We start from the raw sequence: 18907 nt of genomic DNA, 5'->3' as shown, positions 1-18907 counted from the left end.
AATGCCTACTATTTAGAATGCAAGTATGGGTATTTGGACACGGCCATGGCGTTTCATATTTCCTCATGGTTGTTAGTGATGTCCCCTCCCCTGTGTTTTGTAGAAAGTAGATGTGACCAGCAAAGCTGTGGTGGAGGTAATCTCCAAAACCTCTGAGTACCTACAGCCCAACCCAGGTGAGACTACGCACCAGGAAGAGACTGCATTAGTGTCTTATTTACTACTTCAATAAGATATGAATATCAATTGTGTTATTGTGTAAAATGCCTTTTCTGCTAAATCACAGAAAAAAAATTGGACACACCTACTCATTCAAGGGTTTTTCTTTAAAAAAAACAACTATTTTCTACATTGTTGAATAATAGTGAAGCCATCAAAACGATTAAATAACACATATGGAGTCATGTAGTAACCAAAAAGTATATTTGAGATTTTTCTTTGCCTTTATGACAGCTTTGCACTCTTGGCATTCTCTCAACCAGCTTCATGAGGAATGCTTTTCCAACAGTCTTGAAGGAGTTCCCACATATGCTGAGCACTTGTTGGCTGCTTTTCCTTCACTCTGTGGTCCAACTCATCCCAAACCATCTCAATTGGGTTGAGGTCGGGTAATGGTGAAGGCCAGGTAATCTGATGCCGTACCATCAGTCTTTTTCTTGGTCAAATAGCCCTTACACAGCCTGGAGGGTCGTTCGCCTGTTGATAAAGAAATGATAGTCCTACTAAGCCCAAACCAGATGGGATGGTGTGTTGCTGCAGAATGCTGTGGTAGCCATGCTGGTTAAGTGTGCCTTGAATTCTAAATAAATCACTGACAATGTCACCAGCAAAGCACCATCACACATCCTCCATGTTTCACGGTGGGAACCACACATGCACATATCATCCATTCACTTACTCTGTGTCTCACAAAGACACGGTGGTTGGAACCAAAAATCAGAAATTTGGACTCATCAGACAAAAGGACAGATTTCCACCTGTCTAATGCCCATTGCTAGTGTTTCTTGGCCCAAGTAAGTTTCTTCTTATTATTGGTGTCCTTTAGTAGTGGTTTCTTTGCACCAATTCGACCATGAAGGCCTGATTCACGTCGTTCCCTCTGAAAAGTTTTTTTGTGTCTTACTTGAATTCTTTGAAGCATTTATTTGGGCTTCAATTTCTGAGGCTGGTAACTCCAATGAACTTATCCTCTGCAGCAGAGGTAAATCGGGGGCTTCCTTTCCTGTGGCGGTCCTCATGAGAGACAGTTTCATCAAAGAGCTTGATGGTTTCTGCGACTGCACTTGAAGAAACTTTCAAAGTTCTTGAAATATTCCTGATTGACTGACCTTCATGTCTTAAAGTAAGGATGGACTGTCATTTCTCTTTGCTTATTTGAGCTGTTCTTGCCATAAATTGGACTTGATCTTTAACCAAATAAGGCTATCTTCTGTATACCACCCCAACCTTGTCACAACACAACTGATTGGCTCAAATGCATTAAGAAGGAAAGAAATTCCACAAATGAACTTTTAACAAAGCACACCTGTTAATTGAATTGCATTCCAGGTGACTACCTCATGAAGCTGGTTGAGAGAATGCCAAAAGTGTGCAAAGCTGTCATCAAGGCAAAGGGTGGCTACTTTGAAGAATCTTAAATATAAAATATATGTTGATTTAACCTTTTTGATTACTATGTGACTACATATGTATTTTCATAGTTTTGATGTCTTCACTATTATTCTACAATGTAGAAAATAGTAAAAAATTAATAAGAAACTCTGGAATGAGTAGGTGTCCAAACATTTGACTGGTACTGTATGACTAAGTATCACCTCTCCATCCGACTCTTTCTACATCCCATCCTTTTCCATTCCCCCTCTCAGCGTCGCGGGCGAAGCTGTCTATGTTGAACACAATGTCTAAGATCAGAGGCCAGGTGAAGAACCCAGGCTATCCCCAGGCTGAGGGCCTGCTAGGAGAGTGTATGGTCAAGTACGGCCGGGACCTAGGAGAGGAAAACAACTTTGGTATGTTGTGTGTGTGTAGATGGCACCAGTTATGTGGAGTGTTGTTTGACTAAGCTTCTGCTCTTGCTCTGTGTCAGGTGGGGCTCTAGTAGATGCGGGGGAGACCATGAAGAGGCTGGCGGAGGTGAAGGACTCTCTAGACATAGACGTTAAACAGAACTTCATCGATCCATTACAAAACCTGTGTGACAAGGACCTTCGAGAGATACAGGTACTGTATTACATTACACACTTATCCATCTGCTGCAGAAATCAACATTTTTGTCATCTCTAGAATTTACATCCCCCATACCTTCATCTCCCCTCTCCTCATCTACCCATCCCTTGTCCTCTCCCCATCGTCAAATCCTCCCGTCCCCCAGCACCATCTGAAAAAGCTGGAGGGAAGGCGTCTGGATTACGACTATAAGAAGAAGCGCCAAGGGAAGATCCCAGACGAGGAGTTAAGACAGGCCCTCGAGAAGTTCCACGAGTCTAAAGATGTGGCCGAGACCAGCATGTACAACATACTGGAGACTGACGTGAGTAGTACCTGTCTGTGGGTGGAGGTGTGGTCCTGTCCCGTGATAACATTCATAATATCAATGGAAACACCCAGTCTATTATCCTAATGTTTATGGTTTAATTATCAGTATTGTTGCTCTGGGAAAGAGACCAGGGGGAATCAGTGTCACCTCAAGGTCATTTGTTCAATAAGCTTTACTGGTTAAATCCACTCTTCGCCACCATAATGAGTGTCACCTGCAGCATGAATCAATTTAGGTCCAAATGAAATATAATCTATGTACAGTCCTAATCAGCAGAGCAGCTCCCTGGCCTATGTGTACTATGGTTAGCCTGCCCTCCCATCTGTTTAGGGTGTATGTAAATACAATACTGTTTTCACTCACACTGTTAAACAGATTATATATTAACCACAATGTGATACTGGATATCCAGGGGAATGCCACTGTTACTACTCGTGTCTATCAAGGTGACCATGGGCCTGGTCCTTGCATGCTTGTATCTCGGTTTGTGTTTGAGTGTGTACTAGGGATGTGGCAAATTGAGAAAAAAATCTTAACTTCTAAATTGACATTTTTTCAAATCGATTTTCAGTTAAAACATTGTTTTATTTTTGTATCATAAAATTCCACATGAATTCACAATGCAGCTGCACTGCTGCCAGCAACAGTTTGGGTCTGATGGTGCACCCCTTTCAAGATGGTTAAGCATTGCACCTGTACTACTATTACTCTACCTCAATTCCACCTCGCAAAGTTTGTATTTCCTTCTCATTTAACTTGTCAAAGTATTGCCCTACTTGACTTTGCTGCGGTCGCTTGCCTTTCTCTGCCATTTTCCCAACTGTTAACGACGATGATGTAGGCCTAGTGGTGGAGAGTCGACTCCAAAATAATTGAAAAGTTGACTGTCCATTTCTGAGTGTCAAGTCTCAGTATTTTTGGAATGGACGAGACAGATTAGTTGCCGTACTTCCGAGAACACAAACACTTGCGTCTTTCATAGCGAGTTAGCAAGGGACAGAGAGCGAGGGGAGGGGCATAGTACTGGCAGGTTTGGCCTAGATGCAGACCGTCAGAACCATGCACTAGGCCTTTCTATTGGCATTCAAAAGCTGGATCTCGCAATGTCTCACAACTTCAGTAAAGTCATCATAAATGGATAGGCTCGGATATTGAGATGAGCAACACTTTGCTCTCACACAGTCACACACAGTATCTGCGCTGTTCACAGTATCTGCGCTGTTTACAGCGTGTTGGCTAGGGCACCAAAACGGTGGCTAAGTTGAGCCTCATGCTTAAAGGCTCTTAAAGTGGAACTGACAGCGTTTTAGCAACATGAAGTCGTGTAAAAAATCTGTTCATATATTCCCACAGGAAGAATGATACCTTTTTTCTTTCTTTTCTGACAATATATAGTGGCAAAGCGGCCGTGCTTTTGGACAATTAATAGGTATCGTAATAAAAACGTCTGTCTCGTCCAGGACCAGAGTTTATGCAGACCGGTGTGCCATTGCCAATCAAAACTAGTAGGCCTTTATACAAATAAGCCTGTGTGTTTACAGGTACTAGCAAAAGCGCAACTTTAGATCATTAGAACGTATTCGCCAAAAGCCACGAAATATACCTGAATATATTTCTGCAAATTCTGCAAAGTCGGAAGTTTACATACACTTAGGTTGGAGTCATTAAAACTTGTTTTTCAACCACTCCACAAATTTCTAGTTAACAAACTATAGTTTTGGCAAGTCGGTTAGGACATCTACTTTGTGCATGACACAAGTAATTTTTCCAACAATTGTTTACAGTCAGATTATTTTACTTATAATTCACTGTATCACAATTCCAGTGGGTCAGAAGTTTACATAAACTAAGTTCACTGTGCCTTTAAACAGCTTGGACAATTCCAGAAAATTATGTTATGGCTTTAGAAGCTTCTGATAGGCTAATTGACATAATTTGAGTCAATTGGAGGTGTACCTGTAGATGTATTTCAGGCCTACCTTCAAACTCAGTGCCTCTTTGCTTGACATCATGGGAAAATCAAAAGAAATCAGCCAAGATCTCAGAAAAAAATGGTAGACCTCCACAAGTCTGGTTAATCCTTGGGAGCAAGGTCAATTACACAACTTTCCCCAAGCCCTTCATAGCCTATCATCTAGTTAGGTTATAACACTGAAAATAATGTTTTTTGATAACTGCACAATTATTATTTTTTTTGTGAAGAAAATAAAAATAAAACATTGTTCTTTGGTTAGATATTTTTCTTAACTTTAAGGATCCCAATTTCGTTTAAACATTTAAAAGTTCACACCCCTAGTGTGTACAGTTAGTAACCATATCCTGCTCTTTGTGTGTGTCTCTGTGCAGATAGAGCAGGTGAGCCAGCTGTCGTCTCTGGTGGAGTCCCAACTGCAGTACCACAGGCAGGCCACACAGATCCTGGACGAGCTCTCAGACAAACTCAGGGACAGGTAGGTACAAGTGTCTCTACTTCCACTGACCATCTTTCCTGTACAGTCACTTCAAGCTTATGTGTGCAGTGTCATGATAGAGATACAGTAGGCCCACTCACCAATCCCAGCCCCGTGCCCTGCCCCTTTACCAGCCCAGCCCCCTCATACTGTCTAGTCACAGCAGCCCTCGCCATAATCTGTCTCAATGTGTGTGTCTGCATGGTAACATTCAAGGCCCTTAATCACAGAAAAACTGTTAGCTGTAAAATATATCAGAAGCGTCATGATAGCCATTCCCTTAGTTTCTTTTAAAATATTTTTAGTATGAATTATGTATATTTGAGTACCCTTCCTAATATTAAGTCTACTGATAACTGAGATCTGCCAGGCTGCTCTATCTTTCTTCTCTTCAGGATGAACGAGGCCCAGAACCGACCACGTCGCGAGTACACACCTAAGGCCAAACCCATCTTTGACTTTGACAGTGACAACCAATCAACCAATGGTGGCTACACGACCTCAGGTGGCCCACCACCCTCCCGCAACTCAGGTAAGACGGTTGCACATGCTACCTACTGTGTATATCAGCTCATCGAAAAGGAATTTCTTTCTAATATTTCACTAATGCAGATTTAGAGATTCACTTCCATACTTTGGAGTGTGGCATGAATGTGTGTGTCTGTCATAGGATGAGTTGGTTGTCTGTGTGCGTGCTCATGTATGTGTGAGAGAGGGTGAATGAACAGGAGAGGGGTGCAGGCAGCTTTCAGCTGGTTGCCCTCTTCTCCTGTTGACCTTGTTCCTCTCTTCCTGTGATATCAACAGTCACCCTTCCTCCAGTTTTTACAGTTTTTTAAAATTGAACCTTTATCCTGAACCTTATCCATTATTTTGTACTCAAAATATTTGAGTAACAGGTCATTTTAAGAACTCGTTCATTTGATTGGGTTCTTCATTGGGTTTGGTTGTTTCTCTGGTTGAAATGTTTACCAGCTATTTTTAGATACAATGCCTTGAGCTTTTTGATTGACAGTTTAATGACCTGCACTGACTGCCTCTGAAATGGCACACAGCCACACACATGCTGGTGGACCACCCCAGGCCATAGTCCTGTCACTACAGAGTTTGGACTGAACCCACTTTCAGTTCAATCATTAAATACCCCATAATGTCAAAGTGGAATTATGTTTTTTGACATTTTTACAAATCAATTAAAAATGAAAAGCTGCAATGTCTTGAGTCAATATGTATTCAACCCCTTTGTTATGGCAAGCCTAAATAAGTTAAGCAGTTAATTTGCTTAACAAGTCACATAATAAGTTGCATGGACTCACTCTGTTTATGATAGTGTTAAACAAAAACATTTTTAATGACTACCCCATCTCTGTACCCCACACAATTATCTGTAAGGTCCCTCAGTCGAGCAGTGAATTTCAAACACAGATTCAACCACAAAGACCAGGGAGGTTTTCCAATGCCTCGCAAAGAAGGTAGATGGAACAACATTGTAGTTACTCAACAATACTAACCTAATTGACAGAGTGAAAAGAAGGAAAGCCTGTACAGAATAGAAAATGTTCAAAAATATGCATTCTGTTTGCAATTAGGCACTAAAGCAATAATGCTACAAAGGTTGGAAAGCAATTAACTTTTTGTCCTGAATACAAAGTGTTATGTTTGGGGCAAATCCAACACTCTCTATATTTTCAGTGGTGGCTGCGTCATGTTATGGGTATGCTTGTAATTGTTAAAGACTGGGGAATTGAGCTAAGCACAGACAACATCTGTGCTTAGCTAATTGAGCTAAGCACAGACAACATCCTAGAGGAAAAGCTTGTTCAGTTTGATTTCCACCAGACACTGGGGGAGAAATTCACCTTTCAACAGGACAATAACTAGGGTTTCTGTATTTAATTTTCAATAAATTTGCAAAAATGTCTAAAAACATGTTTTCTCGTTGCCATTATGGGTATTGTGTGTAGATGGCTGAGGAGAAAAAAAATATTTTAATACATTTTGAATTCAGGCTGTAACAGCAAAATGTGGAATAAGTCAAGGAAAGTGAATACACACACAGTACCAGTCATTTTCAGGGTTTTTCTTTATTTTTACTATTGTCTACATTGTAGAATAAAAGTGAAGACATCAAAACTATGAAATAACACGCATGGAATCATATAGTAATCAAAAAAAGTGTTAAACAAATCTAAATATATTTTGAGATTCTTCAAAGTAGCCACCCGTTGCCTTGATGAAAGCTTTGCACACTCTTGGCATTCTCTCAACCAGCTTCATGGGGAAGTCACGTGGAATGCATTTCAATTAACAGGTGTGCCTTGTTAAAAGTTCATTTGTGGAATTTCTTTCCTCAATGCGTTTGAGCCAATCAGTTGTGTTGTGACAAGGTAGATGTGGTATACAGAAGATGGCCCTATTTGGTAAAAGGTCAAAGTCCATGTTGTGGAAAGAACTGACAGTCCATTACTTTAAGACATGAAGGTCAGTCAATGCGGAAAATGTAAAAAATGTTGGAAGTTTCTTCAAGTGCAGTCACAAACACCAAGCGCTATGATGGAACTGGCTCTCATGAGGACCACCACAGGAAAGGAAGACCCAGAGTTACCTCTGTTGCAGAGGATATGTTCTTTAGAGTTAGCAGACTCAGAAATTGCATCCCAAATAAGTGCTTCACAGAGTTCAAGTAAGACACATATCAACTGTTCAAAGGAGACTGTGTGAATCAGGCCTTCATGGTTTATTTGCTGCAAAGAAACCACTACTAAAGGACACCAATAGGAAGAGGAGACTTGCTTGGGCTAAGAAACACGGGCAATGGGCATTAGACCGGTGGAAATCTGTCCTTTGGTCTGATTAATCCAAATTTGAGATGTTTGGCTCCCACCGCCATGTCTTTGTGAGACGCAGAGTAGGTGAACGGATTATCTCTGCATGTGTGGTTCCCACCGTGAAGCATGGAGAAGGAGGTGTGATGGTGTGGGGCTGCTTTGCTGGTGACAATTTATTTAGAATTTAAGGCACACTTAACCAGCATGGCTACCACCGCATTCTGCAGTGAAATGCCATCCCATCTGGTTTGGGCTTAGTAGGACTATCATTTCTTTATCAACAGGCGAACGACCCATCCAGGGACCAACCCTTTAGAAGCTAGCCAGCAGTGGGATGCAGGGTGGTATGTGGGATTATACACAATAATGACCCAAGGGCTATTTGACCAAGAAGGAGAGTGATGATGAGTGCTGCATTCGATGACCTGGCCTCCACAATCACCCGACCTCAACCCAATTGAGATGGTTTGCAGCCAACAAGTGCTCAGCATATTTTGGAACTCCTTCAAGACTGTTGGAAATGCATTCCAGGTGAAGCAGGTTGAGAGAATGCTAAGAGTGTGCAAAGCTGTCATCAAGGCAAGGGTGGCTACTTTTAGAAATATCAAATATATTTTGATTTGTTAACACTTTTTTTACTACATGATTCCATGTGTTATTTCATAGTTTTGATGTCCTCACTATTATTCGACAATGCAGAAAATAGTAAAACAAAAAGCCCTTGCATGAGTAGGTGTCCAAACTTTTGACTGGTACTGTGTGTGTGTGTGTGTGTGTGTGTGTGTGTGTGTGTGTGTGTGTGTGTGTGTGTGTGTGTGTGTGTGTGTGTGTGTGTGTGTGTGTGTGTGTGTGTGTGTGTGTGTGTGTGTGTGTGTGTGTGTGTGTGTGTGTGTGTGTGTGTGTGTGTGTGTGTGTGCGCGCCATACATACATACATACGCATACATACATACATACATACATACATACATACATACATACATACATACATACATACATACATACATACATACATACATACATACATACATACATACATACATACATACATACATACATACATACATACATACATACATACATACATACATGCATACATGCATGCATACATACATACATGCATGCATGCATGCATGCATGCACATTACATACATACATTACATCACAACACACAAAGATGAGAGGCCTGTAATTTATCATAGGTACACTTCAACTATGACAGACAAAATTAGAAGAAAAAAATCCAGAAAATCACATTGTAGGATTTTTAATGAATTTATTTGCAAATTACAATATTGGCAATGACAGAGGTCAAACGTTTTCTGTAAGTCTTCACAAGGTTTTCACACACTTGCTGGTATTTTGGCCCATTCCTCCATGCAGATCTCCTCTAGAGCAGTGATGTTTTGGGGCTGTTGCTGGGCAACATGGGCTTTCGACTCCCTCCAAAGATTTTCTATGGGGTTGAGATCTGGAGACTGGCTAGGCCACTCCAGGACTTTGAAATGCTTCTTACGAAGCCACTCCTTCGTTGCCCGGGTGGTGTGTTTGGGATCATTGTCATGCTGAAAGACCCAGCCACGTTTTATCTTCAATGCCCTTGCTGATGGAAGGAGGTTTTCACTCAATCTCACGATACATGGACCCATTCATTCTTTCCTTTACATGGATCAGTCATCCTGGTCCCTTTGCAGAAAAACAGCCCCAAAGCATGATGTTTCCAACCCCATGCTTCACAGTAGGTATGGTGTTCTTTGGATGCAACTCAGCATTCTTTGTCCTCCAAACACGACGAGTTGAGTTTTTACCAAAAAGTTATATTTTGGTTTCATCTGACCATATGACATTGGGAGAATCTTCTTCTGGATCATCCAAATGCTCTCTAGCAAACGGGCCTGGACATGTACTGGCTTAAGCAGGGGGACATGTCTGGCACTGCAGAATTTGAGTCCCTGGCGGCGTAGTGTGTTACTGATGGTAGGCTTTGTTACTTTGGTCCCAGCTCTCTGCAGGTCATTCACTAGGTCCCCCCGTGTGAAAAAAAAAGAAAAAAAACCCTGTAGATACATCTTTGGGTTAGTGTGTCTCCGAAAGTCTCCTAGATTGATGGGTAGGGGATGTGTTGTGTTCCACAATAAAAGTGATTCTCCCATAGACAGTGATGGATCCCTCCCCATATCCAGTGTGTCGTGCCAACTGCCTGTGGGGTAAGCTGGTACAAAGAGGACATTTTTTGAGACAAAAAGCCTGGTGTTAGAGCCATGGCCATGAGCTGCCTGAGCTTAGAGGGAGATGGATGGCGAGAAGGAGCAGTGCAGGGTCAGAGGGGGATGGCGCGAGGGAATAGGGCAGGGTCAGAAGGGGAGTGAGTGAGTGAGGGGGCAGGGTCAGAAGAACTTCAGAAGGGTTGGTCTCACAGAGATGATGCAAAACACTGTCACTGGGATTGTGACAACCATCAGTGTGTGGTTTCACTACTTTTGCGTGTTTGTGTTTATTTGTGTGTTTTGAGACTGACAGGCTCTCTGGTCCATCCTATGAGTAAGATATGGACTTCCTGTGCCCCTCCAGTCCTAGCCACTGTGTTCTAGGGTTGGGCGATGTCAACCTTTGTCCTATCGTGATTATGTACTAGGCATGGGGCGTATCCAGATTGTCATACCTTTAAACTAACCTTGTACCACCCTCGGATTTTGGCACTGAACACAATTGGCACTATTTTCAACCTGCTATTTTTGCTAACCTGTACATGTAGAATCCCATAGCGAATGCTAGCTAAATGCTAATGCATATATGTCTCTGACACAAGCTATTTGCAGGACAGACATCCCAGCTCAGTTATACAAGTAGCTAAAAAACGCTATGATACTCAGTAGGGGATTATCTGCTGTTACCAAGAGAAGCTTGATTTTGAAAGAAGCTAACCAGCTAGATAACTACTACGTTTGCAAACCAAATGCACAACTGCAGAGCATTTAGCACTAGAGATGTAATGATTCACCAATCCGCATCGGTCCCCGAGTGCATCATCCCACAGACCCCAAACCAATCCAAATGTAGCATGTATCGGTCAGAAAATGTATACGAACATTATGCGTCCTCTATTTCAGTGTCGAACTGCATGTAACTGTCATTGATCTCATTTTGCATGTGAGCCGAACAACTCCAGGCAAATATCAGTAGCCTTCTCAAACTGTTCTCTGACCAACGCAAGATAGGTGTTCCTGATCTTGCACATCTGCGCATCACCTTCAGCATTCAAATGCTAAAATGGCTTCCGTGATATTAGGCTTAATTAGTTGAGTGACAACCTATGTAATTCGCTAGGTTATTGACATCTATGCGTTGTTGAAAATTGTGTTTTTACCGGAATAAAAGTAAGCTACCGGCAACACAACTCTCATCTGGCTTACACTATATTTTATTTTGATTGTTCAGGATCACAATCAGCAATAGTTTTGGTAGTTTTGCTTTAAATAATCAGTGTATATTGTCATTTTTAGATATACAGGGTTAAATTGATAATTTCATAACGAGCAATCACTTTTGTGAATCGCACGGCCGACATGAGAGGAGAAGATATCTCTGTAAACTTCCAAACTGTCAAAACCATTTGATTTTGAGATGGTGTGAAGTCAAGTTGTGCTATATAATCATTGGCTATGTCATAGCCAATTTGTAAATGATAAATATTGATACATTACTAACACTTAATCTGAAAAAATTAGTTAAAAATTAGTTAACTAGTTAATTGGTGGGTGATGGTGATTTCAGAACCAAAGTGGGAAGACAAACTGGCTACATTTCCCCACCCCAATCTGATAGTGGGGTGGTAGTTGCAATTCGTTCTCTAATCAAACTGAATCGCACCAAAACATTTCAAACTATACTGAACAAAAGTATGAACGCAACATGTACATAGTTGGTCCCATGTTTCATGAGCTGAAATCTTTCCATAGGTACAAAAAAAAAATCAACTTTTGTGCACAAATTTGTTTACATCCCTGTTAGTGAGCATTTCTCCTTTGTCAAGATAATCCATCCATCTGACAGCTGTGGCATATAAAGAGGCTGATTAAGCAGCATGATTATTACACAGGTGTACCTTGTGCTGGGCACAAGAAAGGGGCACTCTAAAATGTGCAGTTTCGTCACACAACACCACAGATGTCTCAAGTTTTGAGGGAGTGTACAATTGGCATGCTGACTGCAGGAATGTCCACCAGACATTTTTGTTCAGTATGAAACGTATCCTTCCTGTATCATATCGGAGCCCATGTACAGTGCCTTCAGGAAGTATTCATACCCCGTGACTTGTTTTTTCTCTCTCACCCATCTACACATAATAGTACCCCATAATGACAATGTGAAAACATTATTTTTTTGGTGCGATTTTTGCAAATGTATAAAAAATGAAATACAGAAATATCTCATTTACATAAGTATTCACAGCCCTGAGTCAATATGTGTTAGAATCACCTTTTGACCGTGATTACGCTGTGAGTCTTTCTGGGTCTCTAAGAGCTTTCCACGCCTTAATTGTGCAAGATTTGCCCATTTTTATTAAATTCAAAATTCTTCAAGCTCTGGTTGTTGATCATTGCTAGACAACCATTTTCAGGTCTTGCCATAGATTTTTAAGTAGATTTAAGTTAAAACTGTAACTCAGCCACTCAGGAACATTGACTGTCTTGGTAAGCAACCCCAGTGTAGATTTGGCCTTGTGTTTTAAGCTATTGTCCTGCTGACAGATGAATTCATCTGTGGGGTACAGAGATTACGTTGTCATTAAAAAAATCATGTTAAACACAATTTTGCAAACAGTGAGTCCATGCAACATATCTGACTTGTTAAGCAACAAGCACATTTTTACTCCTGAACATTTCAGCTTTAAATGTTTTATTTAAAAAATGTAATAAAAATAAAAAGCTTACGTCCAGATTGACATTTGAGGTATTGTGTGTAGGCCCGTGACAAACACATCTACATTTAATCCATTTTAAATTCAGGATGTAACACAAAATGTGGAAAATGTCAAAGGGTGTGAGTACTTTCTGAAGGTGATGTATGTACCCATAAAACATTGCTAAATGGTGAATGTTCCTATTGCCCCCTCCCCCTAATGATATTATTTTTCTCATTAATCCTTTGACTACCTTACATTTTTAGGATATCCAAATAACTGTTTTGAGATGTTACTCTGTTAAAGTAATTCGTTGACAACACAGGGCTGTATGGGGGGCCAGGTCATCTTTCTAGCACTGTCACTCCTCACACTGTCTGAGCCTGCAGTGTGTTCATTTCACAACCCAGCCACCACCTACTAATACTTCAACTACAGTGTGAACCATAAGCTAACAAACCATGTTATGTGAAAACCTAAAACCATAATCGGACTGTCCAGCTCTGTTAGCCAGCAGAAGGAGGGTGGGATGTATGGCCAGAGAGAGATGGGATTGGTCTATCACTGTCTGGTATGATGTACACTTTTTCAACCTTCTCTCTCCGTTTTCCATCCCTCTCTCTCCTCCTTTCTCTTCTTTTTGTCATTCAGTTTCAGAACAGCCATGCTGTAAGGCCCTGTATGACTTTGACCCGGAGAATGAGGGAGAGCTGGGCTTCAAGGAGGGCGATATCATCACCCTGACCAATCAGATCGATGAGAACTGGTACGAAGGCATGCTGCACGGCCAATCAGGATTTTTCCCTCTCAACTACGTGGAGATTGTCGTCCCCCTGACAAACTAAAGAGTGCCTTAAGAGTACGTGAGAGAGGGAATGAGGAGCCAGTTGAATCTGTGGGAAAGATCCTAGAGTCTTCGTCCTCATCTTCACCATCATCACAGACGTACCTGTACTCTTTGGCACGGTTTCATCTTCACATTTGAAGGAGGAAAATTGGAAAATGATGGCTTCTCACATTCCAGTTCAAATAGAAAAAGATTTGAATATGATCCCCCTGCCCTACAAGCGAATACGGAAGACTGACATTCGGACACAGACATGAAGAACCTGACTCAACCAGACTAACATTTTAAAGTAACGTTTTGTGTCAACCACAGAAAGCTCTACAGAAAATAGAAGTTTCAAATTAAATGTATCAAAATTGAAATGGTAACAATTTATTATTGAATGTAAAGTTACGTACCTGTAAGCAGCAGAAGACATTAACATCTGCAGTTAGCTGGTTCTGACTGTAAACTATACCACTTGTAAAGCCTTGTCTTTTTATTTTTCGTAGTTTCAAAACAAAAAATGTATTTCACACATCCCGCATTTCTCCAAGTCCCACATTTTAGTATGGACTCTTGAGTATTCGCCTTATTTACAAGGCAAGTATGTCGGACACTGCAACTGCACAGCCTTGCAAATAGTGGCTTTTGACTGGACTACATCTCTTGAAGCCCCCTGCTGGCCAGGCTAACACAACCATCCTCCTCAGTAAACAACTACAGCAATGCCTTGTACTAATGATCCATTTACAGTCAGTTGATTTACAAAACGATGTACCTTCTGTATGCCTGAGCCACAGGAGAGCATGAAGGGCCTCAGATATTGTTTAGTTTTGCTATGGTCTGCATTTGATTTGTTTTGGTCTAAGCCTCTTATTGTTTTTTTAATGTACAGCTAAACGGTTCAATTGCACCTTGGTCCTCCAATGAGATTGTTGATGAATGTGTGAGGGACTGTGTAAGTAATGTGTAGTTGGAGGCCTCTACTGAAAGGATGTTCAAACCCAGACCGTCAGACTGAAGCCCTTGAGGAGAACTATTTGAGTTTGGGTATAGTTAACATTTATAAGAAAACATTTTCCCCAGGGGCTACTGGACATTTCATGAGGTTAGCAACATTCGGGGCCTGTGTGTTTTTAGTTTTCCTGTCTGTCCATCTGTTCAATAGAGGAAACACAGCTAAAAATGCCAAATAGAATAGAGTACATGGTGTGTGAACCATATGTGATCTGGTGAGGTGAGGGTTTTAGGTGTGTCATCATAGTGCCTGTCTGTTCAGCTTGTCCTTAGAACCTCAGCTTGTACATCCATAGACAACAACGCTGCTGGCAGTGTCTCCGTCTGTCTCCCACATAGTGCACATAAACGTGGGACTCTTTTCAGATGTGTGTGTGAGACTGAAGTTCTTTAGGATCAGGAAATCTCATTCATTCACGTCTGTATTAAGTATTATTTACTTCTTTGTTGGTTATCACACTTCTCCCCGGGTCTCGTAGGAGGAGGGGTTGGTGTGTGCTGCTGGACAGGACTGCGTACGGTGTCAAATATAGTAAATACTGAATGAGGAAATGACTGGGAAACTGAATAATAATATATGGTTATTTTATTTGTGATGATGGTTCTGTTAGGAAAAGCCCCTGCTACCAAGATGCATACTGTCAGAGCTTAAAGAACCTCCATGATTGATAGTTGTGGATATGATTGAGTCACACATGCTGCAGTGCACTTTTTCATTCACATATTTCTCTCCCCTCGGTGTTGAGGTCCAGGCTAACTTTAGCTACTATTTTCTCTTCCAGTCTGCTCCCTCCATCCACCACTCTGCTCTGTCTCTCACATCACCTCCTCTCTGGTGTTAGAGCTCTCCCATATGTTTACAGGCCTGGGTTCTGTTCATTTCAATGACAGAGTGTAGTGGTGGACTGATACAGAGCAACCTGGTGCTGACTGGATCACACACCAATAAGAGTCCAAAACAAATAAACATAATTTATAGTTAGGGGTGCTTCAGTGCCTTTGGGAAAGAAATTAGGAAAAGACTACAACCAACCAAAATAACCAAGCTACTTACTATGGTCATGAATTTCAGTAGTAAGGGTTCTGTTCATTTCCAGCCTTGGCACTTTGCTGTGTACAGACAGTTGTGCATGTGTACACTTGCTTTTGTGACACACTACACTTTTTAAAAAGGGTAATTTCTGTCTAATCCGTTGGAGAACCAGAATTATCACTTGAACTAAAAAAGATAATTCTGGCACTCAATGGTATTACTTTTTTACACACAAAACATTCACAAAAAAATGTTTTAAATTAATCTTTGCATGTAGGTCTACCGAATACCTTGTAAATGTATGTATTTTACTTTGTTTTCTTTTTACTTTTGGTATGTCATTGTATGGTATGTCAAATTTAACTGCAATATATTGTCATGTATTATAAAAACATATTTGTACTTGCTTTTTCTTGTTTTCTGCCTTCTACCATCTTTGAATAAATAAATGTCACCCAAGCATTTTTGTACTGTGTATGGACTGTTTTTGAAAATAATGTTTTGATCTTAAGTGTAAATAAACTATTACTGCTTAATTGCCAAAATGTTAATGCATGTGAGGAGGTGGAATCTACACTAATGATAATTTTGTGTGTGTTTTTGATGGAAATGTTCAGTAGGTTGATGGGACAAAAGGTGGCAGTGTAGTTCTTTCCAAAGCACCATCAACACTAACAGTGAGCAGACAGTAAAATACAATGTTTTATCAAATAGAAAGTTAAAATATGCAATATTGTCTCTTATATATTGCATATTTTAACATTGTATTTGACTACAAATATTGTTCGATCAGGATTTTACTTGATGATATTCATGGTGTGCAATTAATTCTGTCTATAGCTAGGTTTCCTTTCAATTGGCGTCAGATTTTCATGCAAATATTTTAAAATCTGCATAAACCTTACCGTGAAATGCTTTTATTTACAAGCCCTTAACTAACAATTCAGTTCAATAAATAGTTAAATAAATATTGACTAAATAAAGTTTAAAAAATCTAATCAATCAAAAAGTAACAAGAAATATACATAACAATAACGAGGCTATATACAGGTACCGAGTCAATGTGTGGGGGTACAGGTTAGTCGAGGTCATTTGTAAAGCGACTATGTACAGATTATAAACAGCAAGTAACAGCAGTGTAAAAACACTGGTGTCGTCAGCAAACGTAATGATGGTGTTGTTGTCGAGCTTGGCCACGCAGTAGTGGGTGAACAGGTAGTACAGGGGGTCAATGTAAATCATCCGGGTGGCCATTTGATTAGTTGTTCAGCAGTCTTAGACACTCTGGTACTGCTTGCCGTGCAGTAGCAGAGAGAACAGTCTATGACATGGGTGACTGGAGTTTGACCATTTTTTGGGCCTTCCTCTTAATTGCACACCATTTCCTCTGACACCACTAGTATATAGGTCCTGGATGTCAGGAAGCTTGGCCCCAGTGATGGTAGTGTGTACAGCCCAGTACCTCTGTAGTGCCTTACGGTCAGATGCTATACCAGGTGGTGATGCAACCGGTCAGGATGCTCTTGGTGGTGCAGCTGTAGAACTTTTTGAGGATCTGGGGACCTATGCCAAATCTTTTCAGTCTCTTGAGGGAGAAAAGGTGTTGTCAAGCCTTCTTCACGACTATCTTGGTGTGTTTGGACCATGATAGTTTGTTGGTGATGGGGACACCAAGGAACTTGAAACTCTCGACCCGCTCCACTTCAGTCCTGTCGATGTTAATGAGGGCCTGTTCGGACCTCCTTTTCCTATAGTCCACAATCAGCTCCTTTGTCTTGCTCACACAGAGAGAGACTGTTGTCCTGGCACCACACTGCCAGGTCTCTGACCTCCTCCATATAGGCTGTCTCATCGTTGTCGGTGATCAGGCCTACCACTGTTTAGTCGTCAGCAAACTTAATGATGGTGTTGGAGTCGTGCTTGGCCACGCAGTCGTGGATGATCAGGGAGTACAGGAGGGGACTAAGCACGCACCCCTGAGGGGCCCCAGTGTCGAGGATCGGCGTGGCAGATATGTTGCTGCCTACCCTTACCACCTGGGGGCGGCACGTCAGGAAGTCCAGGACCCAGTTGCAGAGGGAGGTGTTTAGTCCCAGGGTCCTTAGCTTAGTGATAAGCTTTGTGGGCGGGCACTATGGTGTTGACTGTTGAGCTGTAGTCAGTGAACCGCATTCTCACATAGGTGTTCCTTTTGTCTAGGTGAGAAAGGGCAGTGTGGAGTGTGATTGAGTTTGCGTCATCTGTTGAGGCGGTATGCGAATTGGAGTGGGTCTAGGGTTTCTGGCATGATGGTGTTGTGCTATGGGGTGGTAGTGCTATGGGGCAGTAATCATTTAGGCAGGTTATCTTTGCTTTTTTGGGGCACAGGGACTATGGTGGTATGTTTGAAACATGCAGGTATTACAGACTCGGCCAGGGAGAGGTTTAAAATGTCAGTGAAGACATTTGAAAGTTGGTCCGCACATGCTTTGAGTACACGTCCTGGTAATCAGTCTGGCCCCTTCTGCTTTGTGAATGTTCACATCGGCTGTGGAGAGCGTGATCACACAGTCGTCCGGAAAACAGCTGGTGCTCTCATGCATTCTTCAGTGTTACTTGCCTCGAAGCGAGCATAAAAGGCATTTAGCTTGTCTGGTTGGCTTGCGTCACTGGGCAGCTCTCGTCTGGGTTTCCCTTTGTAGTCCATAATAGCTTTCAAGCCCTGCCACATCCGATGAGCATCAGAGCCGGTGTAGTAGGATTCAATCTTAGCCCTGTATTTCCTGTTTGATAGTTCGTCTGAGGGCATAGTGGGATTTCTTATAAGCGTCCGGATTAGTGTCCCACTCCTTGTGGATGTTGCCTGTAATCCATGGCTTCTGGAAGGGAAATGTACGTACGGTCATTGTGGGGACGACGTAGTCAATGCACTTATTGATGAAGCCGGTGACTGAGGTGGTATACTCCTCAATGCCATTGGATGAATCCCAGAACATATTCCAGTCGTTGCTAGCAAAACAGTCCTGTAGCGTAGCATCCGCATCTTCTGACCACTTCCGTATTGAAGGAGTCACTGGTACTTTCTGCTTTAGTTTTTGCTTGTAAGCAGGAATCAGGAGGATAGAATTATGGTCAGATTTGCTAAATAGAGGGAAAGGGAGAGCATTATATGCGTCTCTGTGTGTGGAGTAGAGGTGGTCTAGTTTTTTCCCCTCTGGTTGCACATGTGACATGCTTGTAGAAATGAGGTAAAACTGATTTAGGTTTGCCTGCTTTAAAGTCCCCGGCCACTAGAAGCGCCACTTCTGGATGAGCATTTTCTTGTTTGCTTAT

The 18907-nt window shown here is 41.6% G+C and overlaps 1 protein-coding gene across 2 annotated transcripts in view; it reads left to right on the top strand.

Moving 5' to 3' along the window:
* Positions 1-16061, top strand: part of LOC124037704 (endophilin-A2-like) — a 28129-nt gene extending 12068 nt beyond the window's left edge. For both annotated transcript variants that reach the window (XM_046352681.1, XM_046352682.1), the window contains exons 3-9: positions 104-176; positions 1866-2009; positions 2087-2220; positions 2372-2530; positions 4883-4986; positions 5382-5518; positions 13368-16061. In XM_046352681.1, the coding sequence (XP_046208637.1) occupies positions 104-176; positions 1866-2009; positions 2087-2220; positions 2372-2530; positions 4883-4986; positions 5382-5518; positions 13368-13561 (945 nt within the window). In that variant the 3' untranslated portion in view covers positions 13562-16061. The remainder of the gene's footprint in view (positions 1-103; positions 177-1865; positions 2010-2086; positions 2221-2371; positions 2531-4882; positions 4987-5381; positions 5519-13367) is intronic.
* Positions 16062-18907: the final 2846 nt, after the last annotated feature.

This window comes from Oncorhynchus gorbuscha, linkage group LG06 (assembly GCF_021184085.1).
Source record: "Oncorhynchus gorbuscha isolate QuinsamMale2020 ecotype Even-year linkage group LG06, OgorEven_v1.0, whole genome shotgun sequence".
In the NCBI taxonomy this organism is placed as follows: domain Eukaryota; kingdom Metazoa; phylum Chordata; class Actinopteri; order Salmoniformes; family Salmonidae; genus Oncorhynchus; species Oncorhynchus gorbuscha.
This window is presented reverse-complemented; position numbering and strand designations above follow the sequence as displayed.